The 26,119-nt window shown below is 44.6% G+C and overlaps 1 protein-coding gene across 1 annotated transcript in view; it reads right to left on the bottom strand.

Moving 5' to 3' along the window:
• Positions 1-14,009, bottom strand: part of LOC126188641 (tyrosine-protein kinase-like otk) — a 113,435-nt gene extending 99,426 nt beyond the window's left edge. Inside the window, exons 1-2 of the mRNA XM_049930242.1 lie at positions 13,922-14,009; positions 7,714-7,840 (exon numbers count right to left, since the gene is read on the bottom strand). Coding sequence (XP_049786199.1) covers positions 7,714-7,840; positions 13,922-14,009 — 215 coding nt within the window. The remainder of the gene's footprint in view (positions 1-7,713; positions 7,841-13,921) is intronic.
• Positions 14,010-26,119: the final 12,110 nt, after the last annotated feature.

Below are 26,119 nucleotides of genomic sequence, written 5' to 3'. Positions count from 1 at the left end.
ACCTATTGGAACTTCAAGAAACTACAGGAGCTGAAGCGGGAATATACCACGATGCCCTACAGAAAATTCCGCATTTCTTTCCGAAACTGGCCTAAAAAATTTGTTGCATTACTTATAGAACACCCCTCTCCCCCCCCCCCCAAATAATTTACTTAAACCTGATCGGAAAATAACGACGCTACGAGATGATAAGGAGAATATTCTAACTGTTATAGAATGTCTGTGTTCGTTCCTGAATAACAGTAGCGATTGATGGTATATTTGTGTCCTGCTATATGAGTGCATTCGGAACGAACCAGAGCGCTTTCATTATGATAGCTCCTGAATTATTTTTGTAAAAGTGTTTCTGCAGCCATGCCCCAGATCATGCATTCATACTCGTGTAATACAGAAGAAAGGACCCCTATCTTCCATATCTGTAATTTCGCACTGGTGTTCATTATACTGGTGTGAGGCAGTGAGCTAATTGGCATCTTTCGCACGCAGTTTCCGAACACATTGTCAAGTCAATAGCTCTATTGTTTTTCCCCACTGTCCAATGTTTATCATTACTGTACAGTAAAGGACAGTTGAATATGAATAGAGCGATCATAAACGGCTATTCTGAGATTCGTAACAACTATGAACCAAACTACTAGAACGGTCAAGATCAAAAATTAAATGAAAAGGAATGTACCCGGCATCGAAATCCCTATTACTACTGTAATAACGAAACCTAAGACTGCAGTGGTATTGGTGCATTAAGAGAATAGACGAGATAATAAAAGCCAGAAAATATTTTGAAATTTACGTCCAAGGCAAAAGAACACGTGGAAGGTCCAAAAACCGCTGGACAGGTACAGTGAAAACACACGTGGAGGAGAGAGGATTTCAGAGGGAAGACCTCCAGGAGCAGAAGATCCATGATGGCAGGACGTGGTGCCGGGCGATTGTACAACACACCAGGCAAATTGAAGCTGGGAAATAACGACGACGATAATGAGTTCGAAATGGCTGTAATTAGATAAATTGAATCTATACATGATAAAAATTATTATATAATGTAAATGAAAGTTTAAAATAACGATTGTTTCGCAAGTGCAGTGAATCGGAAGCCACAACGTCTTCGAAACCATTGGACTGGGTTTTGCTCTTGGCCACCTCCGAGGTCCGTGGGAAAAGTAGTGAGGCTAATTTTTTTATCCATCAAAGTTTTTATTTTTTTCAAGCAAAAATATTGTCCCCTTCAAAGTAGTATCCTTCGGCAGCTATACACGGCGCTGTGTCGTTGTAGCAGTGCTGAAAGACTTCAACTGGTAAGGCCTTTAAAATGTTGGTCACATTCTTTTGAATATTCTCCAGAGCCCCAAGGACATTTTTCAATTTCTGGAAGACGAAAAACACGAGGATTCACATTAGGTGAGTAGAGGGGCTATGGAACAACAGGACTGCGTTTTAAGGTCAAAACTTTCGTGATGGAAGTTGCCACATGACATCGACGTTGTCATGATGCAGCATCCACTACTCTGCAATCTCCGGTCTCACTCTATTCACCCTTTTCCTGTGCCTTCCAAGTACATCTTCGTTACAATGATTGACACTTTTTCCGGAGGAATAAGTTCTTAATGCACGACAACTCTACTGTCAAAAAGGCATATCGGGATTGTTTGATCTTTGATTTGCTCACACGAGCTCTTTTCGGTCGAGGAGACGTCTGTGTACCACTCGTCACTTTGCTACTTTTGTGTCAGGGTCGGATTCAGAAATCAGGATTCATCGTCTGTGACCACACGACTAAACCATTCGGTCACTGGCAATCCTCTCAAAAAGATTAACGCACACGCTTCTTTGATTGTCGTTCTGCTCAGTTGTGAGGTTTTCCGACATAATTTGGCCAAACCTTTCGCATGTGCAAATCCTCAGTCCAAATTTGATAAAAGTGTATAACACGTCACCCATCACAAGAGAGTGCACACGTTCGACGTTTCCTTCGGCTTTCCTGCACTTCTCGCAGCAAGTGCAGCGAAGACAATTGCTCGGGCTTTTGTCAGGGCGTCACATTAAAGTGACTGTACCGTGTGATACATTAAAGCTATTTGGAGGATATTGTCAATTTTTAAGTTACAGAGTTTTATGGTGGGTGATGACGATGAGGTCCCATACTCCTTGACAGAGCGTAGAGGACGATGCGGGAGACCCGCACCGCCGTATTAGGCCCTGTCCTAGCGGAGGTGGTTTGCCATTGCCTTCCTCCGACCGTAATGAGGATGAATGATGATGATGATGATGATGATAACGACACAACAATACCCAGTCATCTCGAGGCAGGTGAAAAACCCTGACCCCGCCGGGAATCGAACCCGGAACCCCGTACTCAGGAAGCGAGAGCGCTACCGCGAGATCACGAGCTGCGGACTCATGGTGCGTAAAATTCTGTATAATGTATTTTTGAAACTAGTTACAGTACGCGTGGACAATTATGCCGTATTTCGTCAGTCATGCACCGTCTTATGCCGTGAAACGGAAGGTCTTCTACCATGGAAAATGTGATATTTGCAAATGAGCTGGTTTTTGATAACATTTCTGTTTAATTTGATATCACGAACGTTATGTGATAAAGTAATAATGTAACAAAAAAATGGTTCAAATGGCTCTGAGCACTATGGGACTTAACTTCTGTGGTCATCAGTCCCCTAGAACTTAGAACTACTTAAACCTAACTAACCTAAGGACATCACACACATCCATGCCCGAGGCAGGATTCGAACCTGCGACCGTAGCAGTCCCGCGGTTCCGGACTGCTCGCCTAGAACCACTAGACCATCGCGGCCGGCATAATGTAACAGATAGACCATTAAATACAGTACTGAGAATATTTACTCAACTGCTACACTTTTAAATACGAACTGAATATTTGTTGCTAGGATCATGACCATGTGGTATGAGACTTGGAACCTTTTTTTTTCAAATTCGGGAAAAAAGCTTACTTTCTCACAGTAATTTTTGTTATTTCAGAAAAATACTGCAGCACAAATAAAGTGAATGCTATAATTTCAAAATGGAATAAGAAAATATATTAAACTTCTATTATAGGGCTGTCAGACAACAAATATGTACATCCAAATCGCTCACAATACAAGACAAGAAAAGTGATATGCTCTGTGTTTTATTTAAAAATTAGTGCGTCAGCAACGTCGAGAGATGGGACTTTATGAAGCAATAACCTCCCCAAGGATACCAAAGTTGAGTATCTCATCATATGGAGCACCTAAGTTATTATGTGAACTTTTATTAGCTGTGGTTGAAATTTTCTAGTTTTCACTCGTCGTACTTATGAATGGTGGGGTCCCAAACTATTAAGTTGCTCCGATGGTATGATCGACACTGTCCAATTATAGATAAAACTATAGGAACTGTATATTTAATTCTCACTCAGCGTCAGCGGTACCTGTAATTAAAATGCTACCCTCTACTCACATATGGGTGGCATTTTACTTTCCTACATCTACAATCGAAAGGGAATGTTCACACAGTTATTATCTTATATTACCTAATTGCTGTCTGTCATTCGCTGTCCGAAAGGACCTGTTACTGTGCCGCCTTTTTTCGAATTTGATCGTTGGATAAATACGCGATGCCATATAAAACTTCGTATCGTGTTTCTTTTCAAGTAAATTCTGTTGCAGGTAAGTATACTGAAAATCATACTTAACACATGTAAGGCTACTTTGTTTATGCTAAAACATCAAAAGAACGCTTGTCGCTACCACATGTAAACATGTGTGCACTACTACTATGTTGAAACTGATACTTGCTTGTCATCAATGTCATTTACATTAAGCATTTCATAGTATAATAATGTACATACATAGCTCAGTGCAGTAGGCAAACTATGCTATATGCCACATATTATTGGATTACAATATCGTATGTCAAGCAAGTGGAAGCTGCAAGGAACCATCTCTGCCATTCTATAATATATTTCAATGCCAAAACATTTTTAGAACAACTAGCGTTTATATGGCGGCATCTTACGTTGATGTTGCGATGGTTTCTTCGAGCCTCGTGTGTAAGACGCAGCTAAATACCAACGAGACAGATGGAAAGAAAGTAAGTAAGCTGTGTATTATTTCAAAAGTAATCGCGGTAACTGTGAGACAAGATGCAACTTATTGACTTCTTGCCCATCTCAAAAATGCAAATAAGCTATTATTTGACCTTCCTCTGTCTTTGTGTGTAACGTACCGTGTCTACAAGGGCACGTTGAGCTTGTTAAATGCATGTTTTACATTTTTTCTGTGACATTGGTTTGATTACTGCTACTATTAAGCAGATTTTAATAAGCCAAAATTTGAACAAAAGAATTCTTATAAGCAGGTTTATAACAACAAACACAAATTAATTCACAATCTCCGATTTACTGCCATTCATAGTATATTTCAAAACATTCTAGATACAATCCTACACCTGATTTCCCGTATTTTGCGTGAACTGCTGATGACTTCTGTTAGCAGTACTAGCTTACACACCTCCTCTTTTCCCCAGTTTTCTTCATGTAGTGTTTTATGCCGTCATATATCACTTGCAACACGCGATTAGAAAGGATTGGTAGAAGGTCCACCTGCTCCTTTTACACGCTTGTAAAATTTCTCTCCTGCATTCCTAGCTCCTGTTCCTTTCTTCGGCTCCCAGAAATTACGTACGTATATGTCGGTCAGCGAAGAAAGTAAACCCATTTTTGTTTAGAAACCTATTTTGTGACAATAATGCCATCATCCTGACAAAGTGAAAATTCTAAGTATCCCATTTCGTTTTTAAGTAATTCTTGGTTTGAAGAATGGGGCTAGATTTGAGAACTCTTTTTATTTTTCTTTAGAAGTGACTGTTCCTCCATTACTTTCTTCTCTTAAGAAAGACAGCAGATTCCGCAAAAAGATATTCAAAGAAAAAATGGAGCAGTAATTCCATTACTCCCAGTGTTAAATCATCTATAAGCTGAATGAGTGGGACAGTATCCGCACTAAATTGTTCTTCGTATACTGCATTTGGCGAGAAAAGGGAAAATTAACAAGATATCTAGAAGCGCTAGATAAACATCAAGCTTTATATACAAGTCGTATTGCCCCCCCCCCCACGGATAAACCGTTAGCAAGAGTGTCTCTCCCAAAATATTTTATATTGATTCACCATAAAACATATGTTGCTGAGGAACAAATAGCTTATTATATGTGTCTCTTCCCCCTTCATCTACATCCAAGAGAATTGCAGAATGAGGGAGTGAGTGGTACGTAGATTCCATCAGCAAGAAGAGCGTCTGTTTCCTCAAACAGGATGTCTAAGACACTCTGCACAGTTAAACCTGGTGGTAAAGATTCCGCGAGGCCTATGTTTTGAAATAAAAGAGAAAAAGAAACGAAACCAGTTTTGACTCTGTAACTGCCCAGCGTGTCCACACGGACACAACAGAAATACTGACGTTATAAACAGAAAATGTATCGATAGATAACGACTTCTTTGAAATGAAGCTCACGATAAACATATGTAGATTTACTGCAAATAGTTTCACTTGGAAAAACAAACAAGTTCTTCATAAAACAATACTTAGTTGACATCAATATCTCCCATTGCTGTTGTCGAAGTCCAACCTACAATGCAGACAATCACAACCACAATGGGAATGTTAACAATGAACTGTTAAATGATTAATGTAAAATTCAAATCCTCCCTGACAAGACTACGCGATTGGCAACGCGAAAAATAATTGTAAGCTGACAATAAATACATAACAAACTGTTGTGTTGTTGTGGTCTTCAGTCCTGAGGCTAGTTTGATGCAGCTCTCCATGCTACTCTATCCTGTGAATGCTTCTTCATCTCCCAGTACGTACTGCAGCCTACATCCTTCTGAGTATGCTTAGTGTATTCATCTCTTGGTCTCCCTCTACGATTTTTACCCTCCACGCTGCCCTCCAATACTAAATTGGTGATCCCTTGATGCCTCAGAACATGTCCTACCAACCGATCCATTCTTCTAGTCAAGTTGTGCCAGAAACTCCTCCCCAATTGTATTCAGTACCTCCTGATTAGTTATGTGATCTACCCATCTAATCTTCAGCATTCTTCTGTAGCGCCACATTTCGAAAGCTTCTATTCTCTTCTTGTCCAAACTATTTATCGTCCATGTTTCACTTCCATATACGGCTACACTACATACAAATACTTTCAGAAACGACTTCCTAACACTTAAATCTATAATAAATGTTAACAAATTTCTCTCCTTCAGAAACGCTTTCCTTGCCATTGCCAGTCTACATTTTATATCCTCTCAACTTCGACCATCATCAGTTATTTTGCTCCCCAAATAGCAACACTCCTTTACTACTTTAAATGTCTCATTCACTAATTCCCTCAGCATCACCCGAGGTAACTCGACTACATTCCATTATCCTCGTTTTGCTTTTGTTGACGTTCATCTTATATCCTCCTTTCACAACACTGTCCATTCCGTTCAATTGCTGTTCCAAGTCCTTTGCAGTCTCTGACAGAATTACGATGTCATCGGCGAACCTTAAAGTTTTTATTTCTTCTTCATGGATTTTAATACCTACTCCGAATTTTTCTTTTGTTTCGTTTACTGCTTGCTGAATGTACAGGTTGAATAACATCGGGGAGAGGCTACAACCCTGTCTCACTCCCTTCCCAACCATTGCTTCTCTTTCATGTCCCTCGACTCCTATAATTGCCATCTGGTTTCTGTACAAATTGTAAATAGCCTTTCGCTCCCTGTATTTTACCCCTGCCACCTTCACAATTCGAAAGAGAGTATTCCAGTCAACATTGGCAAAAGCTTTCTCTATGTCTACAAATGCTAGAAACGTAGGTTTGCCTTTTCTTAATCTAGCTTCTAAGATAAGCCGTAAGGTCAGTATTGCCTCACGTGTTCCAACATTTCTACGGAATCCTAACTGATCTTCCCCGAGGTCGGCTTCTACTAGTTTTTCCATTCGCCTGTAAAGAATTTGCGTTAGTATTTTGCAGCCATGACTTATTAAACTGATAGTTCGGTAATTTTCACATCTGTCAACACCTGCTTTCTTTGGGATTGGAATTATTATCTTCTTCTTGAAGTCTAAGGGCATTTCGTCTGTCTCATACATTTTGCTCACCAGATGGTAGAGTTTTGTCAGGACTGGCTCTCACAAGGCTCTCAGTAGTTCTAATGGAATGTTGTCTACTCCCGGGGCCTTGTTTCGACGTAGGTCTTTCAGTGCTCTGTCAAACTCTTCACGCAGTATCATATGTCCCATTTCATCTACATCTACATCCTCTTTCATTTCCATAATATTGCCCTCAAGTTCATCGCCCTTAGGCTTATCTCACTAGGGGTAAAATAGATACTCCCTACCTTTGGAGAAAAGAGAACCACTTGTATGAATATCAAGAGCTCAGATGGGAACCCAGTTCTAAGCAAAGAAGGGAAAGTAGAAAGGTGGAAGGAGTATATAGAGGGTCTATACAAGGGCGATAACAAAAGTATTCAAAAATTTGTCCACAGCGAAGTGATGGTTTGTGAACCCACCCTAACTCGGAGAGTGAGTGACAAACAATTATACAGATGACGTGCCCGCAGAGCGTTGTTTCATTCGACCAACAGAACTTGAGAGCAATGGACTGGCCAATCGGTTGTTGGAACCGGTCGGATGTCCCACGTTGGCGGGACGGGGGTGGTACTGACCTGTACCAGGCGTAGCGCAGGTCCCCGCTGCCGTCGGCCTTGCAGCGCAGCGAGACGTCGTGGCCGGGAGCGATGTCTGCGGCCGCCGACGGGCTCTGCAGCTGCACGCTTACCTGCTCGCCCAGCCCTGTAACACGTCCAACACGGCCGCTGCCAATCACTACTGCCTGTTTACTTGTCAAACAAACTCCAAAAAATAATTAATGTCATCACGTTTGTCGACTTTCAAAAAAGCATATGACGCTATAGACCGAGAATCTCTTTTTGAAGTATTAGCAGAATTTGGACTAGATCAAAAGACAACAAACATCATAAAAGATACACTCGCGGAGACCAATCCAAAGTAAAATTCATGGGAGAATTGAGCACAGAATTTGAAATAGACACAGGAGTACGACAAGGGGAGCACTGTCCCCAGTGCTCTTCAATTGTGCTCTTGAAAAAGTTGTTAGAGAATGGAGAAAAGCAGGTGCACCAGCACACAGACTGCGACCAAAACATAAGGGCATACAATTAGACTGTTTAGCATTTGCTGATGACATGGCACTAATCGCACAAGATATTACCGATGCACAGAAACAGCTAGAATTATTACAAGAGCAGGCAGCAAAAACAGGATTGCAAATTTCATTTGAAAAAACAAAATTTATGACTGACATCAAAGATGCACCTTCTGATCTCAAAATTGGTAATAAATACATCTCTCGAGTAAAAGAATTTAAATATTTAGGTGAATGGACTGCAGAAAATTGCAATGAAAAGAAATCTGTCAGATTAAGAGTCCAGAAAATGGAGACGGCGTTTCAGTTAACAAAAAACATTTACAACAAAAAGAGTCTCTCGTGGAACTGCAAAATACCGGGTAATCAAAAAGTCAGTATAAATTTGAAAACTTAATAAACCACGGAATAATGTAGATAGAGAGGTAAAAATTGACACACATGCTTGGAATGACATGGGGTTTTATTAGAAAAAAAAAGAGTATTGCTAGACGCGTGAAAGATCTCTTGCGCGTCGTTTGGTGATGATCGTGTGCTCACCCGCCACTTTCGTCATGCTTGGCCTCCCAGGTCCGCAGATCTCAGTCCGTGCGATTATTGATTTTGGGATTACCTGAAGTCGCGTGTGTATCGTGATCGACCGACGTCTCTAGGGATGCTGAAAGACAACATCCGACGCCAATGCCTCACCATAACTCCGGACATGCTTTACAGTGCTGTTCACAACATTATTCCTCGACTACAGCTATTGTTGAGGAATGATGGTGGACAGACATATTGAGCATTTCTTGTAAAGAACATCATCTTTCCTTTGTCTTACTTTGTTATGCTAATTATTGCCATTCTGAACAGATGAAGCGCCATCTGTCGGATATTTTTTGAACGTTTCTATTTTTTGGTTCTTATAAAACCCCATGTCATTCCAAGCATGTGTGTCAATTTGTACCTCTCTATCTACATTATTCCGTGATTTATTCAGTTTTCAAATTTATATTGACTTTTTGATCACCCGATACGACACTACACAACAGTAATTAAACCCGAAGCTCCCTACGCATCTGAGACACTAAACCTTCAACACAGAACACTAAAAGAGGAATTAGAAGTGAAAGAACGTAAAATAATGAGGAAAATCCTAGGACCAAGAAATAAAGATGGTGTGCATTATCCAAAACCCAATGCAGAAATATATAAAAATAACTCCGAAATAACAGACACAATGCGCATGAGAAGTATCCAATTCATGGGGCATTTAGAAAGAATGGACTCAAACAGGTTAACGCACAAAATCCATACATTTTTAAAGAACAAAACTACAAGACCGAACTGGTACAAACAGACGGAAAAAGACCTGAGAGAATTAGGGTCTCCAAATCTACATGATAGAAATGAAATCAGAAAAATCACAAACACACGGGGTTTTGAGGAAGAAGAGAGAAAAACGAAGCGACATACGTCGTCTACGCAACGAAAGCTAGCCCATTCGTTGTTTATGAAGGAATACTGGGCGAAAAGGAAGGCCAACAAATGTTGATTACGCGTGGTCCTAAGTGATCCATCCGCGAAGAAGAAGAAGAAGAAGAATTAATGTAGAGTAATGTTCGGGGATGCATTTGTCTAGGTAACGTACTTATGTGATTAATATTGCAAGATGTCAGGTTAATGTAAGCTCGAAAAAATCCATTGCAAATGTCCTGTATGTGCTTGACTGGAGGCAGATCTGGTGATCGAGCAGGCCAAGACAACATTTCGAGTGTAGGGCATGTTGGGTTATAACAAGTGTATGTGTGCGAGCGTTCCTGTTGGACAACATGAATGGCATCACAACATGCCGAATCACCACAGTGACGCACAAATCTGCGGTCAGGAAGCTTGGAATGGCCACGAGAGTGTTTCTGCTGTTGCATGAGATTGCTCCTACTGTCACGTGAAATCACACCCACGCCATAACTCCATGTGAATGTCTAGTGTGTCTACCACGAAGACAGATCAGTTGTAAGACCTCAACTGTTCTCCTTTTAACCAACACACGGCCATCACTGGTACCGAGGTAGAACCAGCTTTCATTAGAAATACAACAGACCTCCATCCTGCCCTAAAATGAGCTCTCGCGTGATACCAATGAAGTTGCAAATGTCGGTGTTTTGGGGTTAGTGGGATGCACGCTATGGGCGACTGGCTCGGAGCTGTCTTTGAAGTAACCGATTTGCAATAGTTCGTAGTAGCACTGTGGTGCCAACTGCTGCTCCAATTGCTGCTGTGGGCGCAGCACGATGCGCCAGATTCATACACCGACCACGGTGCTCTTCCCTCTCGGCAGTGCCAAGAGCCGTACGGTTTTTTTGTGACCGTACATTCTCGTGACCATCGCTGCTATCAATCATGTACTGCGGCTATATTCCTGCCAAGTCTCTGCCACCATGGCAGAAGGAACATCCAGTTTCTCCTAACCCTATTGCACGACCTCGTTCAAATTCAATGTGGTGTTGGTAATGGTGTCTTCGTCGCCTTAAAGGCATTCTTGACTAACATCAACTTACGGCGTCCAATCCCAAACGTAGCTAACGCTCACAACCATTACTGCATTTATTTAAAGCAAACCTGATTCGCATCCTCATAGTGGCGCTACTAACGCCAGCCAGTCTTCTGCAGATGGCGCGAAATTTGAACACTCGTCATCTTTCAGAAATACACTCCTGGAAACTGAAATAAGAACACCGTGAATTCATTGTCCCAGGAAGGGGAAACTTTATTGACACATTCCTGGGGTCAGATACATCACATGATCACACTGACAGAACCACAGGCACATAGACACAAGCAACAGAGCATGCACAATGTCGGCACTAGTACAGTGTATATCCACCTTTCGCAGCAATGCAGGCTGCTATTCTCCCATGGAGACGATCGTAGAGATGCTGGATGTAGTCCTGTGGAACGGCTTGCCATGCCATTTCCACCTGGCGCCTCAGTTGGACCAGCGTTCGTGCTGGACGTGCAGACCGCGTGAGACGACGCTTCATCCAGTCCCAAACATGCTCAATGGGGGACAGATCCGGAGATCTTGCTGGCCAGGGTAGTTGACTTACACCTTCTAGAGCACGTTGGGTGGCACGGGATACATGCGGACGTGCATTGTCATGTTGGAACAGCAAGTTCCCTTGCCGGTCTAGGGATGGTAGAACGATGGGTTCGATGACGGTTTGGATGTACCGTGCACTATTCAGTGTCCCCTCGACGATCACCAGTGGTGTACGGCCAGTGTAGGAGATCGCTCCCCACGCCATGATGCCGGGTGTTGGCCCTGTGTGCCTCGGTCGTATGCAGTCCTGATTGTGGCGCTCACCTGCACGGCGCCAAACACGCATACGACCATCATTGGCACCAAGGCAGAAGCGACTCTCATCGCTGAAGACGACACGTCTCCATTCGTCCCTCCATTCACGCCTGTCGCGACACCACTGGAGGCGGGCTGCACGATGTTGGGGCGTGAGCGGAAGACGGCCTAACGGTGTGCGGGACCGTAGCCCAGCTTCATGGAGACGGTTGCGAATGGTCCTCGCCGATACCCCAGGAGCAACAGTGTCCCTAATTTGCTGGGAAGTGGCGGTGCGGTCCCCTACGGCACTGCGTAGGATCCTACGGTCTTGGCGTGCATCCGTGCGTCGCTGCGGTCCGGTCCCAGGTCGACGGGCACGTGCACCTTCCGCCGACCACTGGCGACAACATCGATGTACTGTGGAGACCTCACGCCCCACGTGTTGAGCAATTCGGCGGTACGTCCACCCGGCCTCCCGCATGCCCACTATACGCCCTCGCTCAAAGTCCGTCAACTGCACATACGGTTCACGTCCACGCTGTCGCGGCATGCTACCAGTGTTAAAGACTGCGATGGAGCTCCGTATGCCACGGCAAACTGGCTGACACTGACGGCGGCGGTGCACAAATGCTGCGCAGCTAGCGCCATTCGACGGCCAACACCGCGGTTCCTGGTGTGTCCGCTGTGCCGTGCGTGTGATCATTGCTTGTACAGCCCTCTCGCAGTGTCCGGAGCAAGTATGGTGGGTCTGACACACCGGTGTCAATGTGTTCTTTTTTCCATTTCCAGGAGTGTAGATACATGCATACGCACTTCCTTTCATGTCGCACGACTCCTTCTTGGTGCTACGAATCTTTGTTTCGTCAGTGTATATTAAACTCGTCGCTCTTTTCATAAATCTGAGATTTATTGTGGTCAGTCGATCTAATCGATTGTTCCAAACCAAAACTCTTTAGCGCCCTACAGAGTATGGCAGAATAACGGCCTGTGTTTAGTCTCTGAAAGTGAAATAACACAACTGGCAACACTGAATGTTTGTCATGTGTTTCAGGTAGGTACGCCGATTACTGAGATGGAGTGAGCTTGGATGTTTTGTGACTTTGAAGGCCAGGCGAGAATACCGTCGTCAAATCAGCCTAAGAAGGAATGATACTGCACCATCGGCACATGCAGTTAGGTCATGGGTCAAAAACTTTGAAGCAACGGGAAGCGCACTTCAGTTGCAATCGCCAGGAAGGCCCAAAGTTGTCACTCACAAGAACGAACAGAGAAGTGTAGTATATTGTAATCAACAGTCCAGAGCTTTCTGTGAGACAAATTGCGGCAGTAACGGGAATGTCCAGTTGTAGTGTGCACAGAATTGTGCGGTTGCAACTTTAAATCATTTCGTAAAAGATTCAGGTTGTCCAAGAGTTAAATGAAAGTGATTACGAAAAGTGAATGATTCTAGAACTGTTGACTACAATTAGACACAACGGAGGCTTCTTAAATTTCCTGTTGATGAGTGACAAGGCACATTCATCTCCGACCCAGCCGGGAATCGAACCCGGGCCCTTAGAATTGACAGTCTGTCACGCTGACCATTCAGCTACCGGGGCGGACTATCGCAGTGGTAATGTCAACAAACAAAATTGCCTTTGCTGGTGCGAGAATAATCCTCAAGAACTCCATCAGCGTCACTTACACAGCCAAAATGTCACCGTGTCGTGCACTCTCTTTTCAATGGGCACAATCGGTCCTTTGTTTTGTAACGATGAAGATGGATGAGCCACCACAGCGACTTCTCACGATGCTGACTTGCTTGACAAATTCAGTCTCAGCAAGATGTTGTTAGCTCTAACTGTGCTCATGTTTCAATGGCAGTCGTGCACAGAGTGTTCCGTAAACACATCATGTTAATAATAGGACATTTTGTGGCTTCCTGAAACACAGGGTGTATCCTAGACGTCTACATAAAATTGCGAACTGAAAGACACCATTCGTGTAGAAGTCAGAAACATTCCTATGCAGATACTTGAACGTTCAGTGAACGATTTACATCGCAGACCTTTTTTTTTCACTAGCTGCTTATATTTTATGACCCACCGTCTAATTTCTTATGGTGGGTCGTATGTTGCCATTTGGCCGCTGTGACTGGGTCCGGGGTCCGGTGTGACTCAAAGTAACACCACACCGGCTCCCGTCCCCACTCACACCGTTGCCCGTGTTCCGCCACGTGGAGGCGGGCTCTATTTGTTTACATCCATTTGACATCTTTTTTCTGTGCAGCATTAGAAAAACTTATAACTAATACAAAATCAAGTGAGATATTAATAAACAAAACGAAATTAAGTATTTAGAAAGAAGGAAGGAAGAGGACTGAATATAGAAGAGATAGGTATAATATTGCCCGTCACCTGGTTGTGGGCGGCGGCCCGGGTCTTGGAATGACCCTCAAGACGCTGGCCATCGCTCACCATGCCTTTAACATCTACCATCGTAAAAACTAACTTAACTAGAAGAGATTAGGGTACGTTAAAGCTAGAAACTAAGACTAAGACCTCCATGTCCAGCCTGCTAAACTATTTACGTTATACAATAGAGAGGTAACTGGTTTTGTGCTTGGCTCAAAGTTGCTAACGAAAGGGTACTTGTGGTAAAAGTAATAAGGTAATGACGCTAACGGTTTGTGTTGAGCCTACAAAGCTCCTAGTAGAGTACATCAGGCGCAAGCACCTCCCAGCCCCGCCGACAACACGACCTAAACGGTGGTTTTCCCCGATCTACCATAGGTATCCGTCGGGTTGGGCTCAAAAGAGAGGAACCACAATTAAGATCCTTCCATCCAGACCGTGCGCCGCCTCTTGCCAGGGGGCGTAGGTCCCTTGAAGAGGTGCCTAACTGTAAGCTTCAGATGTAGTGTAGACTGTCAACGTAACAAGTGCGGCCACTTACAAGACAGCAACGATGATGATGATGATGATGTTTGGTTTGTGGGGCGCTCAACTGCGTGGTTATCAGCGCCCGTACAATTATCCAATCTTTGCTCAGTCCAATTTCGCCACTTTCCTGGATGATGATGAAATGATGAGGACAACACAAACACCCAGTCATCTCGAGGCAGGTGAAAATCCCTGACCCCGCCGGGAATCGAACCCGGGACCCCGTGCTCGGGAAGCGAGAACGCTACCGCGAGACCACGAGCGGCGGACGACAGCAACGAGAACTGTCTAAGGTTGCAGGTCGATAGGCGACAGTCACTAGAAGTGCCGCCCCTTGGGAAGAACGGCACGGACTCGACCAACACTTACGGACGATTATACGTTTCTGCGCCTGTGGCCCGTTATTTTTCGGGAGCTGTAGCCAATACAAGAAGTGTATCTTAAGCTGCCAATGGCTTCTCAACAAGAGGACGGAAGAGCGGCGGAAGGGACCAGGGGTGGTGGCAGCAGCAGGAAGAAGCCGTACAGGAGGAAAGGCTAGCCAGCCCAGAGGGAAAGGCGGCGCTCCGGAAGGCGACCCCGGTGCCCGGTGGCCGCGCAGGGAGCGGGGATAAATAGTGCGGGTAAACAGAGCGCAGGCCGCGCCGCTGTTTGTTTTTGAGGCCGGGCGGAAGCCGGCGCGGCGTATAAACACACATCAAAAGGCCGCCGCGCCGCCCTGACTGACAGCACGGCGAGCGCTGCCGCCGCCGCCGCCACAGCGGGACACGGGCTGCCCTCTGCCCTCCGCCACACAACCACTCCCCGCTGTTTCCTTATGGCATCTAAGGCTGCGGTGTCGGTGGCACCGATATCTGGAGATTCCGCCGACGACCGACATCCGCCGAAGTAGTGTTTGTGTTTCCACTTTTCAGTGCTTTGGATGTTCAGAATGTCTTATTCTAACTTTTATGTTTGTCTTCCACAGGTATGCTGAATGACAGTCATTGAAGGATACGTGTTTCGAGCTCTATCAGAAATCCGATGCTTACATTAAAGATGCAGTTCTGGCTCAAGTAAAACACTTCGATGTTTGACCGCTGGCGATTACATATTTCAGTATTTAAAGCTATATCCGCAATGTTCGAATACAGCATTAGTAGTGACCCGCTTGATACTGTCAACGACGTTTAAATACCCAGGCGTAGCGCTGCAAAGCGATATGAAATGGAACGCGCGTGTGAGGACTGCGGTAGGAAATGCGAGAGGTCGACTTTGGTTTATTGAGAGAAATTTAGGAAAGTGTGGATCATCTGCAAAGAACACCGCGTACAGGACGCCAGTGCCACTTATTGTTGAGTACCGCTCGAGTGTTCGCTGTCCGCAACAGATCGGATTGAGGAAAGAGATCGAAGCAGTTTGGAAGTGAGCTGCTAGGTTACCGGTAGGTCAGAACAAAACGCAAGTGTTTCGAAGGGTGCTTTGGGAACTCAAGTGAGAACCCGTGGAGGGAAGGCGACGTTCTTTTCGAGATATACTACTGGAAAAGTTTATAGAACCGGCATTTGAAGCTCAGTGTAGGACGATCTTACTGCCACCAGCATAAATTTCGTGTAAGGACCACGAAGATGCGGCTTTTCGCGGATGATGCTTTAGTATACTGAGAAGTTGCAGCAGCATTCGAAAATTGCAGCGAAATGCAGGAAGATCTGCAGCGGATAGGCACTTGGTGCAGGGAGTGGCAACTAACCCTTAACATAGATAAATGTAATGTATTGCGAATACACAGGAAGAAGGCCCCCCCATGAACCATGGACCTTGCCGTTGGTGGGGAGGCTTGCGTGCCTCAACGATACAGATAGCCGTACCTTAGGTGCAACCACAACGGAGGGGTATCTGTTGAGAGACCAGACAAAGGTGTGGTTCCTGAAGAGGGGCAGCAGCCTTTTCAGTAGTTGCAGGGGCAACAGTCTGGATGATTGACTGATCTGGCCTTGTAACATTAACCAAAATTGCCTTGCTGTTCTGGTACTGCGAACGGCTGAAAGCAAGGGGAAACTACAGCCGTATTTTTTCCCGAGGGCATGCAGCTTTACTGTATGATTAAATGATGATGGCGTCATCTTGGGTAAAATATTCCGGAGGTAAAATAGTCCCCCATTCGGATCTCCGGGCGGGGACTACTCAAGAGGACGTTATTATCAGGAGAAAGAAAACTGGCGTTCTACGGATCGGAGCGTGGAATGTCAGATCCCTCAATCGGGCAGGTAGTTTATAAAAATTAAAAAGGGAAATGGATAGGTTAAAGTTAGATATAGTGGGAATCAGTGAAGTTCGGTGGCAGGAGGAACAAGACTTCTGCTCAGGTGAATACAGGGTTATAAACACAAAATCAAATAGGGGTAATGCAGGAGTGGGTTTAATAATGAATAAAAAAATTAGGTGTACTGGTAAGCTACTACAAACAGCATAGTGAACGCATTATTGTGGCCAAGATAGACACGAAGCCCACACCTACTACAGTAGTACAAGTTTATATGCCAACTAGCTCTGCAGATGACGAACAAATTGAAGAAATGATTGATGAAATAAAAGAATTTATTCAGGTAGTGAAGGGAGATGAAAATTTAATACTCATGGGTGACTGGAATTCGAGAGTAGGAAAAGGGAGAGAAGGAAACATAGTAGGTGAATATGGATTGGGGCTAAGAAATGAAGGAGGAAGCAGCCTGGTAGAATTTTGCGCAGAGCATAACTTAATAGTAGCTAACACTTGGTTTAAAAATCATAAAAGAAGGTTGTATACATGGAAGAATCCTGGAGACACTAAAAGGTATCAGATAGATTATTTAATGGTAAGACAGAGATTTAGGAACCAGGTTTTAAATTGTAAGACATTTCCAGGGGCAGATGTGGACTCTGACCACAATCTATTGGTTATGAACTGTAGATTAAAACTGAAGAAACTGCAAAAAGGTGAGAATTTAAGGAGATGGGACCTGAATAAACTGAAAGAACCAGAGATTGTACAGATATTCAGAGAGAGCATAAGGGAACAATTGACAGGAATGGGGGAAAGAAATACAGTAGAAGAAGAATGGGTAGCTTTGAGGGATGAAATAGTGAAGGCAGCAGAGGATCAAATAGGTAAAAAGACGAGGGCTAGTAGAAACCGTTGGGTAACAGAAGAAATATTGAATTTAATTGATGAAAGAAGAAAATATAAAAATGCAGTAAATGCAGAAGGCAAAAAGGAATACAAACAATTCAAAAATGATATCGACAGGAAGTGCAAAATGGCTAAGCAGGGATGGCTAGAGGACAAATGTAAGGACGTAGAGGCTTATCTCACTAGGGGTAAGATAGATACTGCCTACAGGAAAATTAAAGAGACCTTTGGAGAAAGGAGAACCACTTGCATGAATATCAGGAGCTTTGATGGAAACCCAGTTCTAAGCAAAGAAGGGAAAGCAGAAAGGTGGAAGGAGTATATAGAGGGCCTATACAAGGGCGATGTACTTGAGGACAATATTATGGAAATGGAAGAGGATGTAGATGTAGATAAAATGGGAGATATGATATTGAGTGAAGAGTTTGACAGAGCACCGAAAGACCTGAGTCGAAACAAGGCCCCGGGAGTAGACAACATTCCATTAGAACTACTGACAACCTTGGGAGAGCCAGTCCTGACAAAACTCTACCATCTGGTGAGCAAGATGTATGAGACAGGCGAAATACCCTCAGACTTCAAGAAGAATATAATAATTCCAATCCCAAAGAAAGCAGGTATTGGCAGATGTGAAAATTACCGAACTATCAGTTTAATAAGTAACAGCTGCAAAATACTAACGCGAATTCCTTACAGACGAATGGAAAAACTGATAGAAGCCGGCCTCGGGGAAGATCAGTTTGGATTCCGTAGAAATGTTGGAACACGTGAGGCAATACTGACCCTACGACTTACCTTAGAAGCTAGATTAAGGAAAGGCAAACCTACGTTTCTACCATTTGTAGACTTAGAGAAAGCTTTTGACAATGTTGACTGGAATACTCTCTTTCAAATTCTGAAGGTGGCAGGGGTAAAATACAGGGAGCGAAAGGCTATTTACAATTTGTACAGAAAGCAGATGGCAGTTATAAGAGTCGAGGGACATGAAAGGGAAGCAGTGGTTGGGAAGGGAGTGAGACAGGGTTGTAGCCTGTCCCCGATGCTATTCAATCTGTATATTGAGCAAGCAGTAAAGGAAACAAAAGACAAGTTCGGAGTAGGTATTAAAATCCATGGAGAAGAAATAAAAGCTTTGAGGTTCGCCGATGACATTGTAATTCTGTCAGAGACAGCAAAGGACTTGGAAGAGCAGTTGAACGGAATGGACAGTGTCTTGAAACGAGGGTATAAGATGAACATCAACAAAAGCAAAACGAGGATATTGGAATGTAGTCAAATTAAGTCGGGAGATGCTGAGGGAATTAGATTAGGAAATGAGACACTTAAAGTAGTACAGGAGTTTTGCTATTTGGGGAGCAAAATAACTGATGATGGTCTAAGTAGAGAGGATATAAAATGTGGACTGGCAATGGCAAGGAAAGCGTTTCTTAAGAAGAGAAATTTGTTAACATCGAGTATTGATTTAAGTGTCAGGAAGTCGTTTCTCAAAGTATTTGTATGGAGTGTAGCCATGTATGAAAGTGAAACGTGGACGATAAATAGCTTAGACAAGAAGAGAATAGAAGCTTTCGAAATATGGTGCTACAGAAGAATGCTGAAGGTTAGATGGGTTGATCACATAACTAATGAGGAGGTATTGAAAAGAATTAGGGAGAAGAGGAGCTTGTGGCACAACTTGACTAGAAGAAAGGATCGGTTGGTAGGACATATTCTGAGACATCGAGGGATCACCAATTTAGTATTGGAGGGCAGTGTGGAGGGTAAAAATGGTAAAGGGAGACCAAGAGATGAATACACTAAACAGATTCAGAAAGATGTAGGTTGCAGTAGGTACTGGGAGATGAAAAAGCTTGCACAGGATAGAGTAGCATGGAGAGCTGCATCAAACGAGTCTCAGGACTGAAGACCACAACAACAACAACAGAAAGAAGGATCCTTTATTGTATGATTATATGATAGCGGAAAAAACACTGGTAGCAGTTACTTCTGTAAAATATCTTGGAGTATGCGTACGGAACGATTTAAAGTGGAATGATCATATAAAAATAATTGTTGGTAAGGCGAGTGCCAGGTTGAGATTCATTGGGAGAATCCTCAGAAAATGTAGTCCATCAACAAAGGAGGTGGCTCACAAAACACTCGTTCGACCCATACTTCAGTATTGCTCATCAGTGCGGGATTCGTACCAGATCGGGTTGACGGAGGATATAGAGAAGATCCAAAGAAGAGCGGCGCGTTTCGTCACAGGGTTATTTGGTAAGCGTGATCGCGTTACGGAGATGTTTAGCAAACTCAAGTGGCAGACTCTGCAAGAGAGGCGCTCCGCATCGCGGTGTAACTTGCTGTCCAGGTTTCGAAAGGGTGCGTTTCTGGATGAGGTATCGGATATATTTCTTCCCCCTACTTATACCTCCCGAGGAGATCACGAATGTAAAATTAGAGAGATTCGAGCGCACACGGAGGCTTTCCGGCAGCCGTTCTTCCCGCGAATCATGCGCGACTGGAACGGGAAAGTGACAGTGGCACGTAAAGTGCCCTCCGCAACACACCGTTGGGTGGCTTGCGGAGTATAGATGTAGATCTAGATAAGATACGAGAGATTAGGGCTCATATGGAGGCATACAGATAGTCGTTTTTCCCTCGTTCTGCCTGAGAGTGGGACAGGGAAAGGAAACTACTAATAGTGGTACAGGTTACCCTCCACCACGCTCCGTACGATGGTTTGCAGAGTATGTGTGCAGATGTAGATGTAGATTGTGTATTTCTGCGCTTAGGTAAGTACCCGTTGCCCAACCCGGCCATCTCGACGCCCTCGCCAGGACTCGAACCGCGCCCGCACCCGTCCTCCCTAGCAACGGACCTCCCCCGTCCCCCGGTCAAGGGCCACAGGGCAGGGAGCGGCCCTAATTGTACCGCCCGGGCCCGCCTCCGGCTCTGCGTCTGCTTCTGCCCGCAGCGCTGCGCTCATTTAAGACTTCCGGACTGCGCCCTCTCCTAATTGCGTACTACCGGCTCAAAAGCCGCCCTTCAACGTTATGCTCGCTTCCGCATTCGCGGCACGTGCGGCCGCCTTTCCGCGTGCGACTCAAGACAGCGTTCTGCCGTCCAGATCGCCTCCTCGCTGCTAATGCCGTCTTCCTCTATACTACCACCACCTCGAAGAAGCTGGCATTTGACAGCCAGCGAGCCGCACTGCTCCCGCCAGGAATACAATAATCACAGCCTGGCACTGTCGGCTCACACTTTGTTGGCACTGTTGTACAGCAAAATTGAGCGAAGAACGAAATTTTTGAGCTGTGTACGAGACGTCCATGTAAATCGCGCTGCCTGCCGCTGTGGTCGAGCGGTTCTAGGCGCTTCAGTCCGAAACCACGTGGCTGCTACGGTCGCGGCTTCGAATCCTGCTTTGGGGAATGGATGTATGTTAAGTCCCATACTGCTTAGAGCCATTTGAACCATTTAAAGCGCGCCTGCCGGTACGCAGTGGTTGAATAACGAGTATAATCACTCGGAGGCGCCGGAATACGAACAACAAACAAGCAAGACCACATTCTACATCTACATCTACATCTACATACGTCCTCCGCAAGCCACCGTATAGCGCGTGGCGGGGGATAGCCTATACCACCGCTAGTCACTTCCTTCCCGCTTCCATGCCCGAACTGAGCGTGGGAAAAACTGCTATATACGTACCTCCGTACGAGACCTAGTTCCTTGTGTCTTATCTTCGTGGGGTGTTGACAGATGTGAAAATTAACGAAATATCAGTTTAATAAGCCACGGCTGCAAAATACTAACAAGAATTCTTTACATACGAATGGAAAAACTGGTAGAAGCCGACCTCGGGGAAGATCAGTGTGGATTCCGTAGAAATGTTGGAACACGGGAGGCAATACTGACCCTACGACTTATCTTAGAAAATAAATTTAGCACTTGTAGACTTAGAGAAAGCTTTTGACAACGTTGACTGGAATACTCTCTCTCAAATTCTTAAGGTGGCAGGGGTCAATACAGGGAGTGAAAGGCTATTTACAATTTGTACAGAAACCAGATGGCAGTTCAGGGGCATGAAAGGGAAGCAGTAGTTGGGAACGGAGTGAGACAGGGTTGTAGCCTCTCCCCGATGTTATTCAATTTGTATATTGAGGAAGCAGTAAAGGAAACAAAAGAAAATTCGGAGTAGGAATTAAAATCCATGGAGAAGAAATAAAAACTTTGAGGTTCGTCGATGACATTGCAATTCTGTCAGAGACAGCAAAGGACTTGGAAGAGCAACTGAACTGAATGGACAGTGTCTTGAAAGGAGGATGTAAGATGAACATCAACAAAAGCAAACGAGGATATTGGAATGTAGTCGAATTAAATCGGGTGATGCTGAGGGAATTAGATTAGGAAATGAGACGCTGAAAGCAGTGAATGAGTTTTGCTATTTGGCGAGCAAAATAATTCACGATGGTCGAAGTAGAGAGGATATAAAATGTACACTGGCAATGGCAAGGAAAGCGTTTCTGAAGAAGAGAAATTTGTTAACATCGAGTATAGATTTAAGTGTCAGGAAGTCGTTTCTCAAAGTATTTGTATGGAGTGTAGCCATGTATGGAAGTGAAACGTGGACGATAAATAGTTTGGACAAGAAGAGAATAGAAGCTTTCGAAATGTGGTGCTACAGAAGAGAGAAATTTGTTAACATCGAGTATAGATTTAAGTGTCAGGAAGTCGTTTCTGAAAGTATTTGTATGGAGTGTAGCCATGTATGGAAGTGAAACGTGGACGATAAATAGTTTGGACAAGAAGAGAATAGAAGCTTTCGAAATGTGGTGCTACAGAAGAGTGCTGAAGATTAGATGGGTAGATCACATAACTAATGAGGAGGTATTGAACAGAATTGGGGAGAAGAGAAATTTGTGGCACAACCTGACTAGAAGAAGGGATCGGTTGGTAGGACATATTCTGAGGCATCAAGGGATCACCAATTTAGTATTGGAGGGCAGCGTGGAGGGTAAAAATCGTAAAGGGAGACCAAGAGATGAATACACTAAACAGATTCAGAAGGATGTAGGTTGCAGTAGGTACTGGGAGATGAAGAAAAACGGTTCAAATGGCTCTGAGCACTATGGGACTCAACTGCTGTGGTCATAAGTCCTCTAGAACTTAGAACTACTTAAACCTAACTAACCTAAGGACATCACACACATCCATGCCCGAGGCAGGATTCGAACCTGCGACCATAGCGGTCGTGCGGATCCAGACTGTAGCGCCTTAACCGCTCGGCCACTCCGGCCGGCTGGAGATGAAGAAGCTTGCACAGGATAGAGTTGCACGGAGAGCTGCATCAAACCAGTCTCTGGACTGAAGACCACAACAACAACATATCTTCGTGGTCCGTACACGAATCGTTCTGCAGTCAGCTTCAAATTCCAAAAAAACGGCTCTGAGCACTATGAGACTTAACTGCTGTGGTCATCAGTCCCCTAGAACTTAGAACTGCTTAAACCCAACTAACCTAAGGACATCACACACATCCATGCCCGAGGCAGGATTCGAACCTGCGACCGTAGCGGTCGCGCGGTTCCAGACTGTAGCGCCTAGAACCGCTCGGCCGCTCCGGCTGTGGCCGAGCGGTTCTAGGCGCTTCAGTCCGGAACCGCACGACTGCTACGGTCGCAGGTTCGAATCCTGCCTCGAGCATAGATGTGTGTGATATCCTTAGGTTAGTTAGGTTAAGTAGTTCTAAGTTCTAGGGGACTGATGACCTCCGATGTTAAGTCCCATAGTGCTCAGAGCCATTTGAACCATTTGAAATTAGTTGGTAACCGATGTTTGCGTCTGTGCAAAAGCTTCAAAAGCACTACTACAAATGTCGAAGTTTTTTAACTCACTTCTTAATTGCTATCGCTATTGCTATCGCTCGGCAACAGACCTGGCCAAAGTTGTGTACCACAATGCGCATGTCCACTGCTATTTGGAAAAAGTGAAATACCACGATGAAGGGATGTGATGACAGTTACATTTATTCGACCATTTAGGAACATGACACTACACAACTGATTAGCGTTACAGACCTGTACATGCTCTGTGATAGTGGAGCTTCAATGCGGAGCAGCGCTCCCAGTGTTGCAATCACAGCCACTAGATGTCGCGTTTGTCGCTTGGAATCAAAGACTCAGTATGCGAAAGGGGAATACTCTGCCAAACCGTTTGCAGGCGCGTCCCAAAAGCATTAACTGTGGCTGCAGGAGAGCCTGAATGAACAATTTGCCTATCGACCATACCAAAACATGTTCGCCGGCCGCGGTGGCCGTGCGGTTCTAGGCGCTTCAGTCCGGAACCGCGTGACTGCTGCGGTCGCAGGTTCGAATCCTGCCTCGGGCATGGATGTGTGTGATGTCCTTAGGTTAGTTAGGTTTAAGTAGTTCTAAGCTCTAGGGGACTGATGACCTCAGAAGTTAAGTCCTATAGTGCTCAGAGCGATCTGAACCGACTGAGCGTTGCGTAACACTGACCTGTCCGGAAGCACAAAAGAGGGCGCTGTTGGACCTCCGTGCACGCCACCTCTGCCGTTTAAATCACTTACTATGGCTCCACTGTTCTACACGTCCTCTTATCGTGGTGTGTTACAGACCATTTCTTGAGTGTTTCACGTTTTACAAACAGTAGTGTAATTTAGAGTGGACGAAATGCGTTGGAATTTTATGACAAAAAGACTTTAAATTTACAAGCTGGCAACTAAATACAAGACTGTTCAGGAAAATGTAACAGGAAACTACATTCGTAGAGAGAATTCTTTGATAACTCGTAGCGCAGATGCAAGCTTTCATCCACGAAGTGCAAAAGGTATAGTGACAGGAAACATCAGACGCCTTAGCTAAGGCTGTATACTGGTCGTTACAGACACGCGAGGCAACAGCGCGAAGCCTATTTTACGACTAAATGCAACAGTTTTTCTCTGGCGGGCCAAAGAGCCTAACGTGCGTTTGTCTCGGAAAGTTGTACGGGCATTATTCATTCGGGTTTTACATTATCTCAACACTGCAAGCGAGTATCTTCTGCGTCTCTTGGGACAACGTTTATAGACTCGACCGTATAAAGGTGGCGGCCCTGCGCGCCCCATAGTGGCAGGCTGCACGCGATGCAGCTGTCCGCCGCAGGCGCTGCCAACCTAATTGGCGGCCCGCATTTGCATGCCAATTGGCCGCTGGCCTGCAGGCTGTTTACATTTCATTTAGGGGCGGCGCGCCCGCGGCTGCCGCGCTCCTGGTGGCCGACTGCCTGCAGCACGCAGACACTTGGCCCAGCACGGGGCTCTCGCGTTCCTTGCTGCAGGTAGCAATTCGTTATCCTTGGTCGTGGCCAATCGGGTGACATATCCGAAAAAAACAGCCAAATATCGGTGCTAACCAAGACTATATTACTGAGCGATTCTCAATGTCTGCTGTGTACTGTCTAGGTCTGCAAGGTTGTAGTCATGTAGAGACCTAATACGCTGGGGGACCTAATACACTGACAGCAAATAAGGAATCCCAAGAATGGGGGTTGCGCGAAACATAAACAACTTGGTAGGCGTGTTTCTATTCCTGAAACATGATGATTATCCAAACTTCGGGACAGTCACATAAGAGTGGCGCTAGGAGCGCCACTATGAGGATGCAAATTTGGCTTGCCTTAAACAGGCGCTTTAACGTCGCGTGCTTTAGTTACCTTTGATATTGGATGTAGTGAGTTGATGTTAGTGAAGACGAAGAAGACGCCACAATGTACAGAACACTGTGTTTGAACCATAACCAGCATTAACCGCCTCTGTATTGACCGACCAAGTGCAACAGGCGTAGAACTCCATCCCACAAACTAACATCCAGCACATCTACAACACGATACGTGCACGTTTGCATGCTTGCATTCAACATTCTACCGGTTACACCGGTTATTAATGTACCAGCTCTTCATATCTGCAATGGCTTTTCTCGTGCTTACATTAACCTGTGATCATGCAACGTTAATCACTTGACTGGGTTACTTAGAAATATATATTACCGATTTTTTATTACCCTACAGTAATTATTTCTTGGTGTGAGTTCGTTTTTTCTCGCCAAACTGCTGCGAGTGCAATGAGCAGCAATAAAATTGATAATGTTAGCTATCAAAACTATTTGGCTGCTTTTTCGGAAAATGCGATTTCCGAGGTGGTGGTTAGCGTGGAACCTAGTAGCTCAGCTTAAATTGTTGCGAGTGAAACAGAATAACAGCTAACTTCATTTATAAAGCATAGTAAATTACGAACAATCAATGCCATTAATTGCCCACATCCGTCATATGATTCTTGTAATCATTTCCCAGTTAGTTACTTACATGTTGCAGATATCATTTGAACGATTCTTTAATAGAAATGATGTGGAACGAATGGTTTTACAGAATACTGTATGGATATACACTAAAGCGCCAAAGAAACTTGTATAGGCATGCACATTCAAATTCAGAGATATGTAAACAGTCAGAATATGGCGCTGCGGTCAGCAACGCC

Source organism: Schistocerca cancellata, chromosome 5 (assembly GCF_023864275.1).
Source record: "Schistocerca cancellata isolate TAMUIC-IGC-003103 chromosome 5, iqSchCanc2.1, whole genome shotgun sequence".
Classification (NCBI taxonomy): domain Eukaryota; kingdom Metazoa; phylum Arthropoda; class Insecta; order Orthoptera; family Acrididae; genus Schistocerca; species Schistocerca cancellata.
Note: the sequence above shows the minus strand (reverse complement) of the source record. Positions and strands in the feature narration are given on the sequence as shown.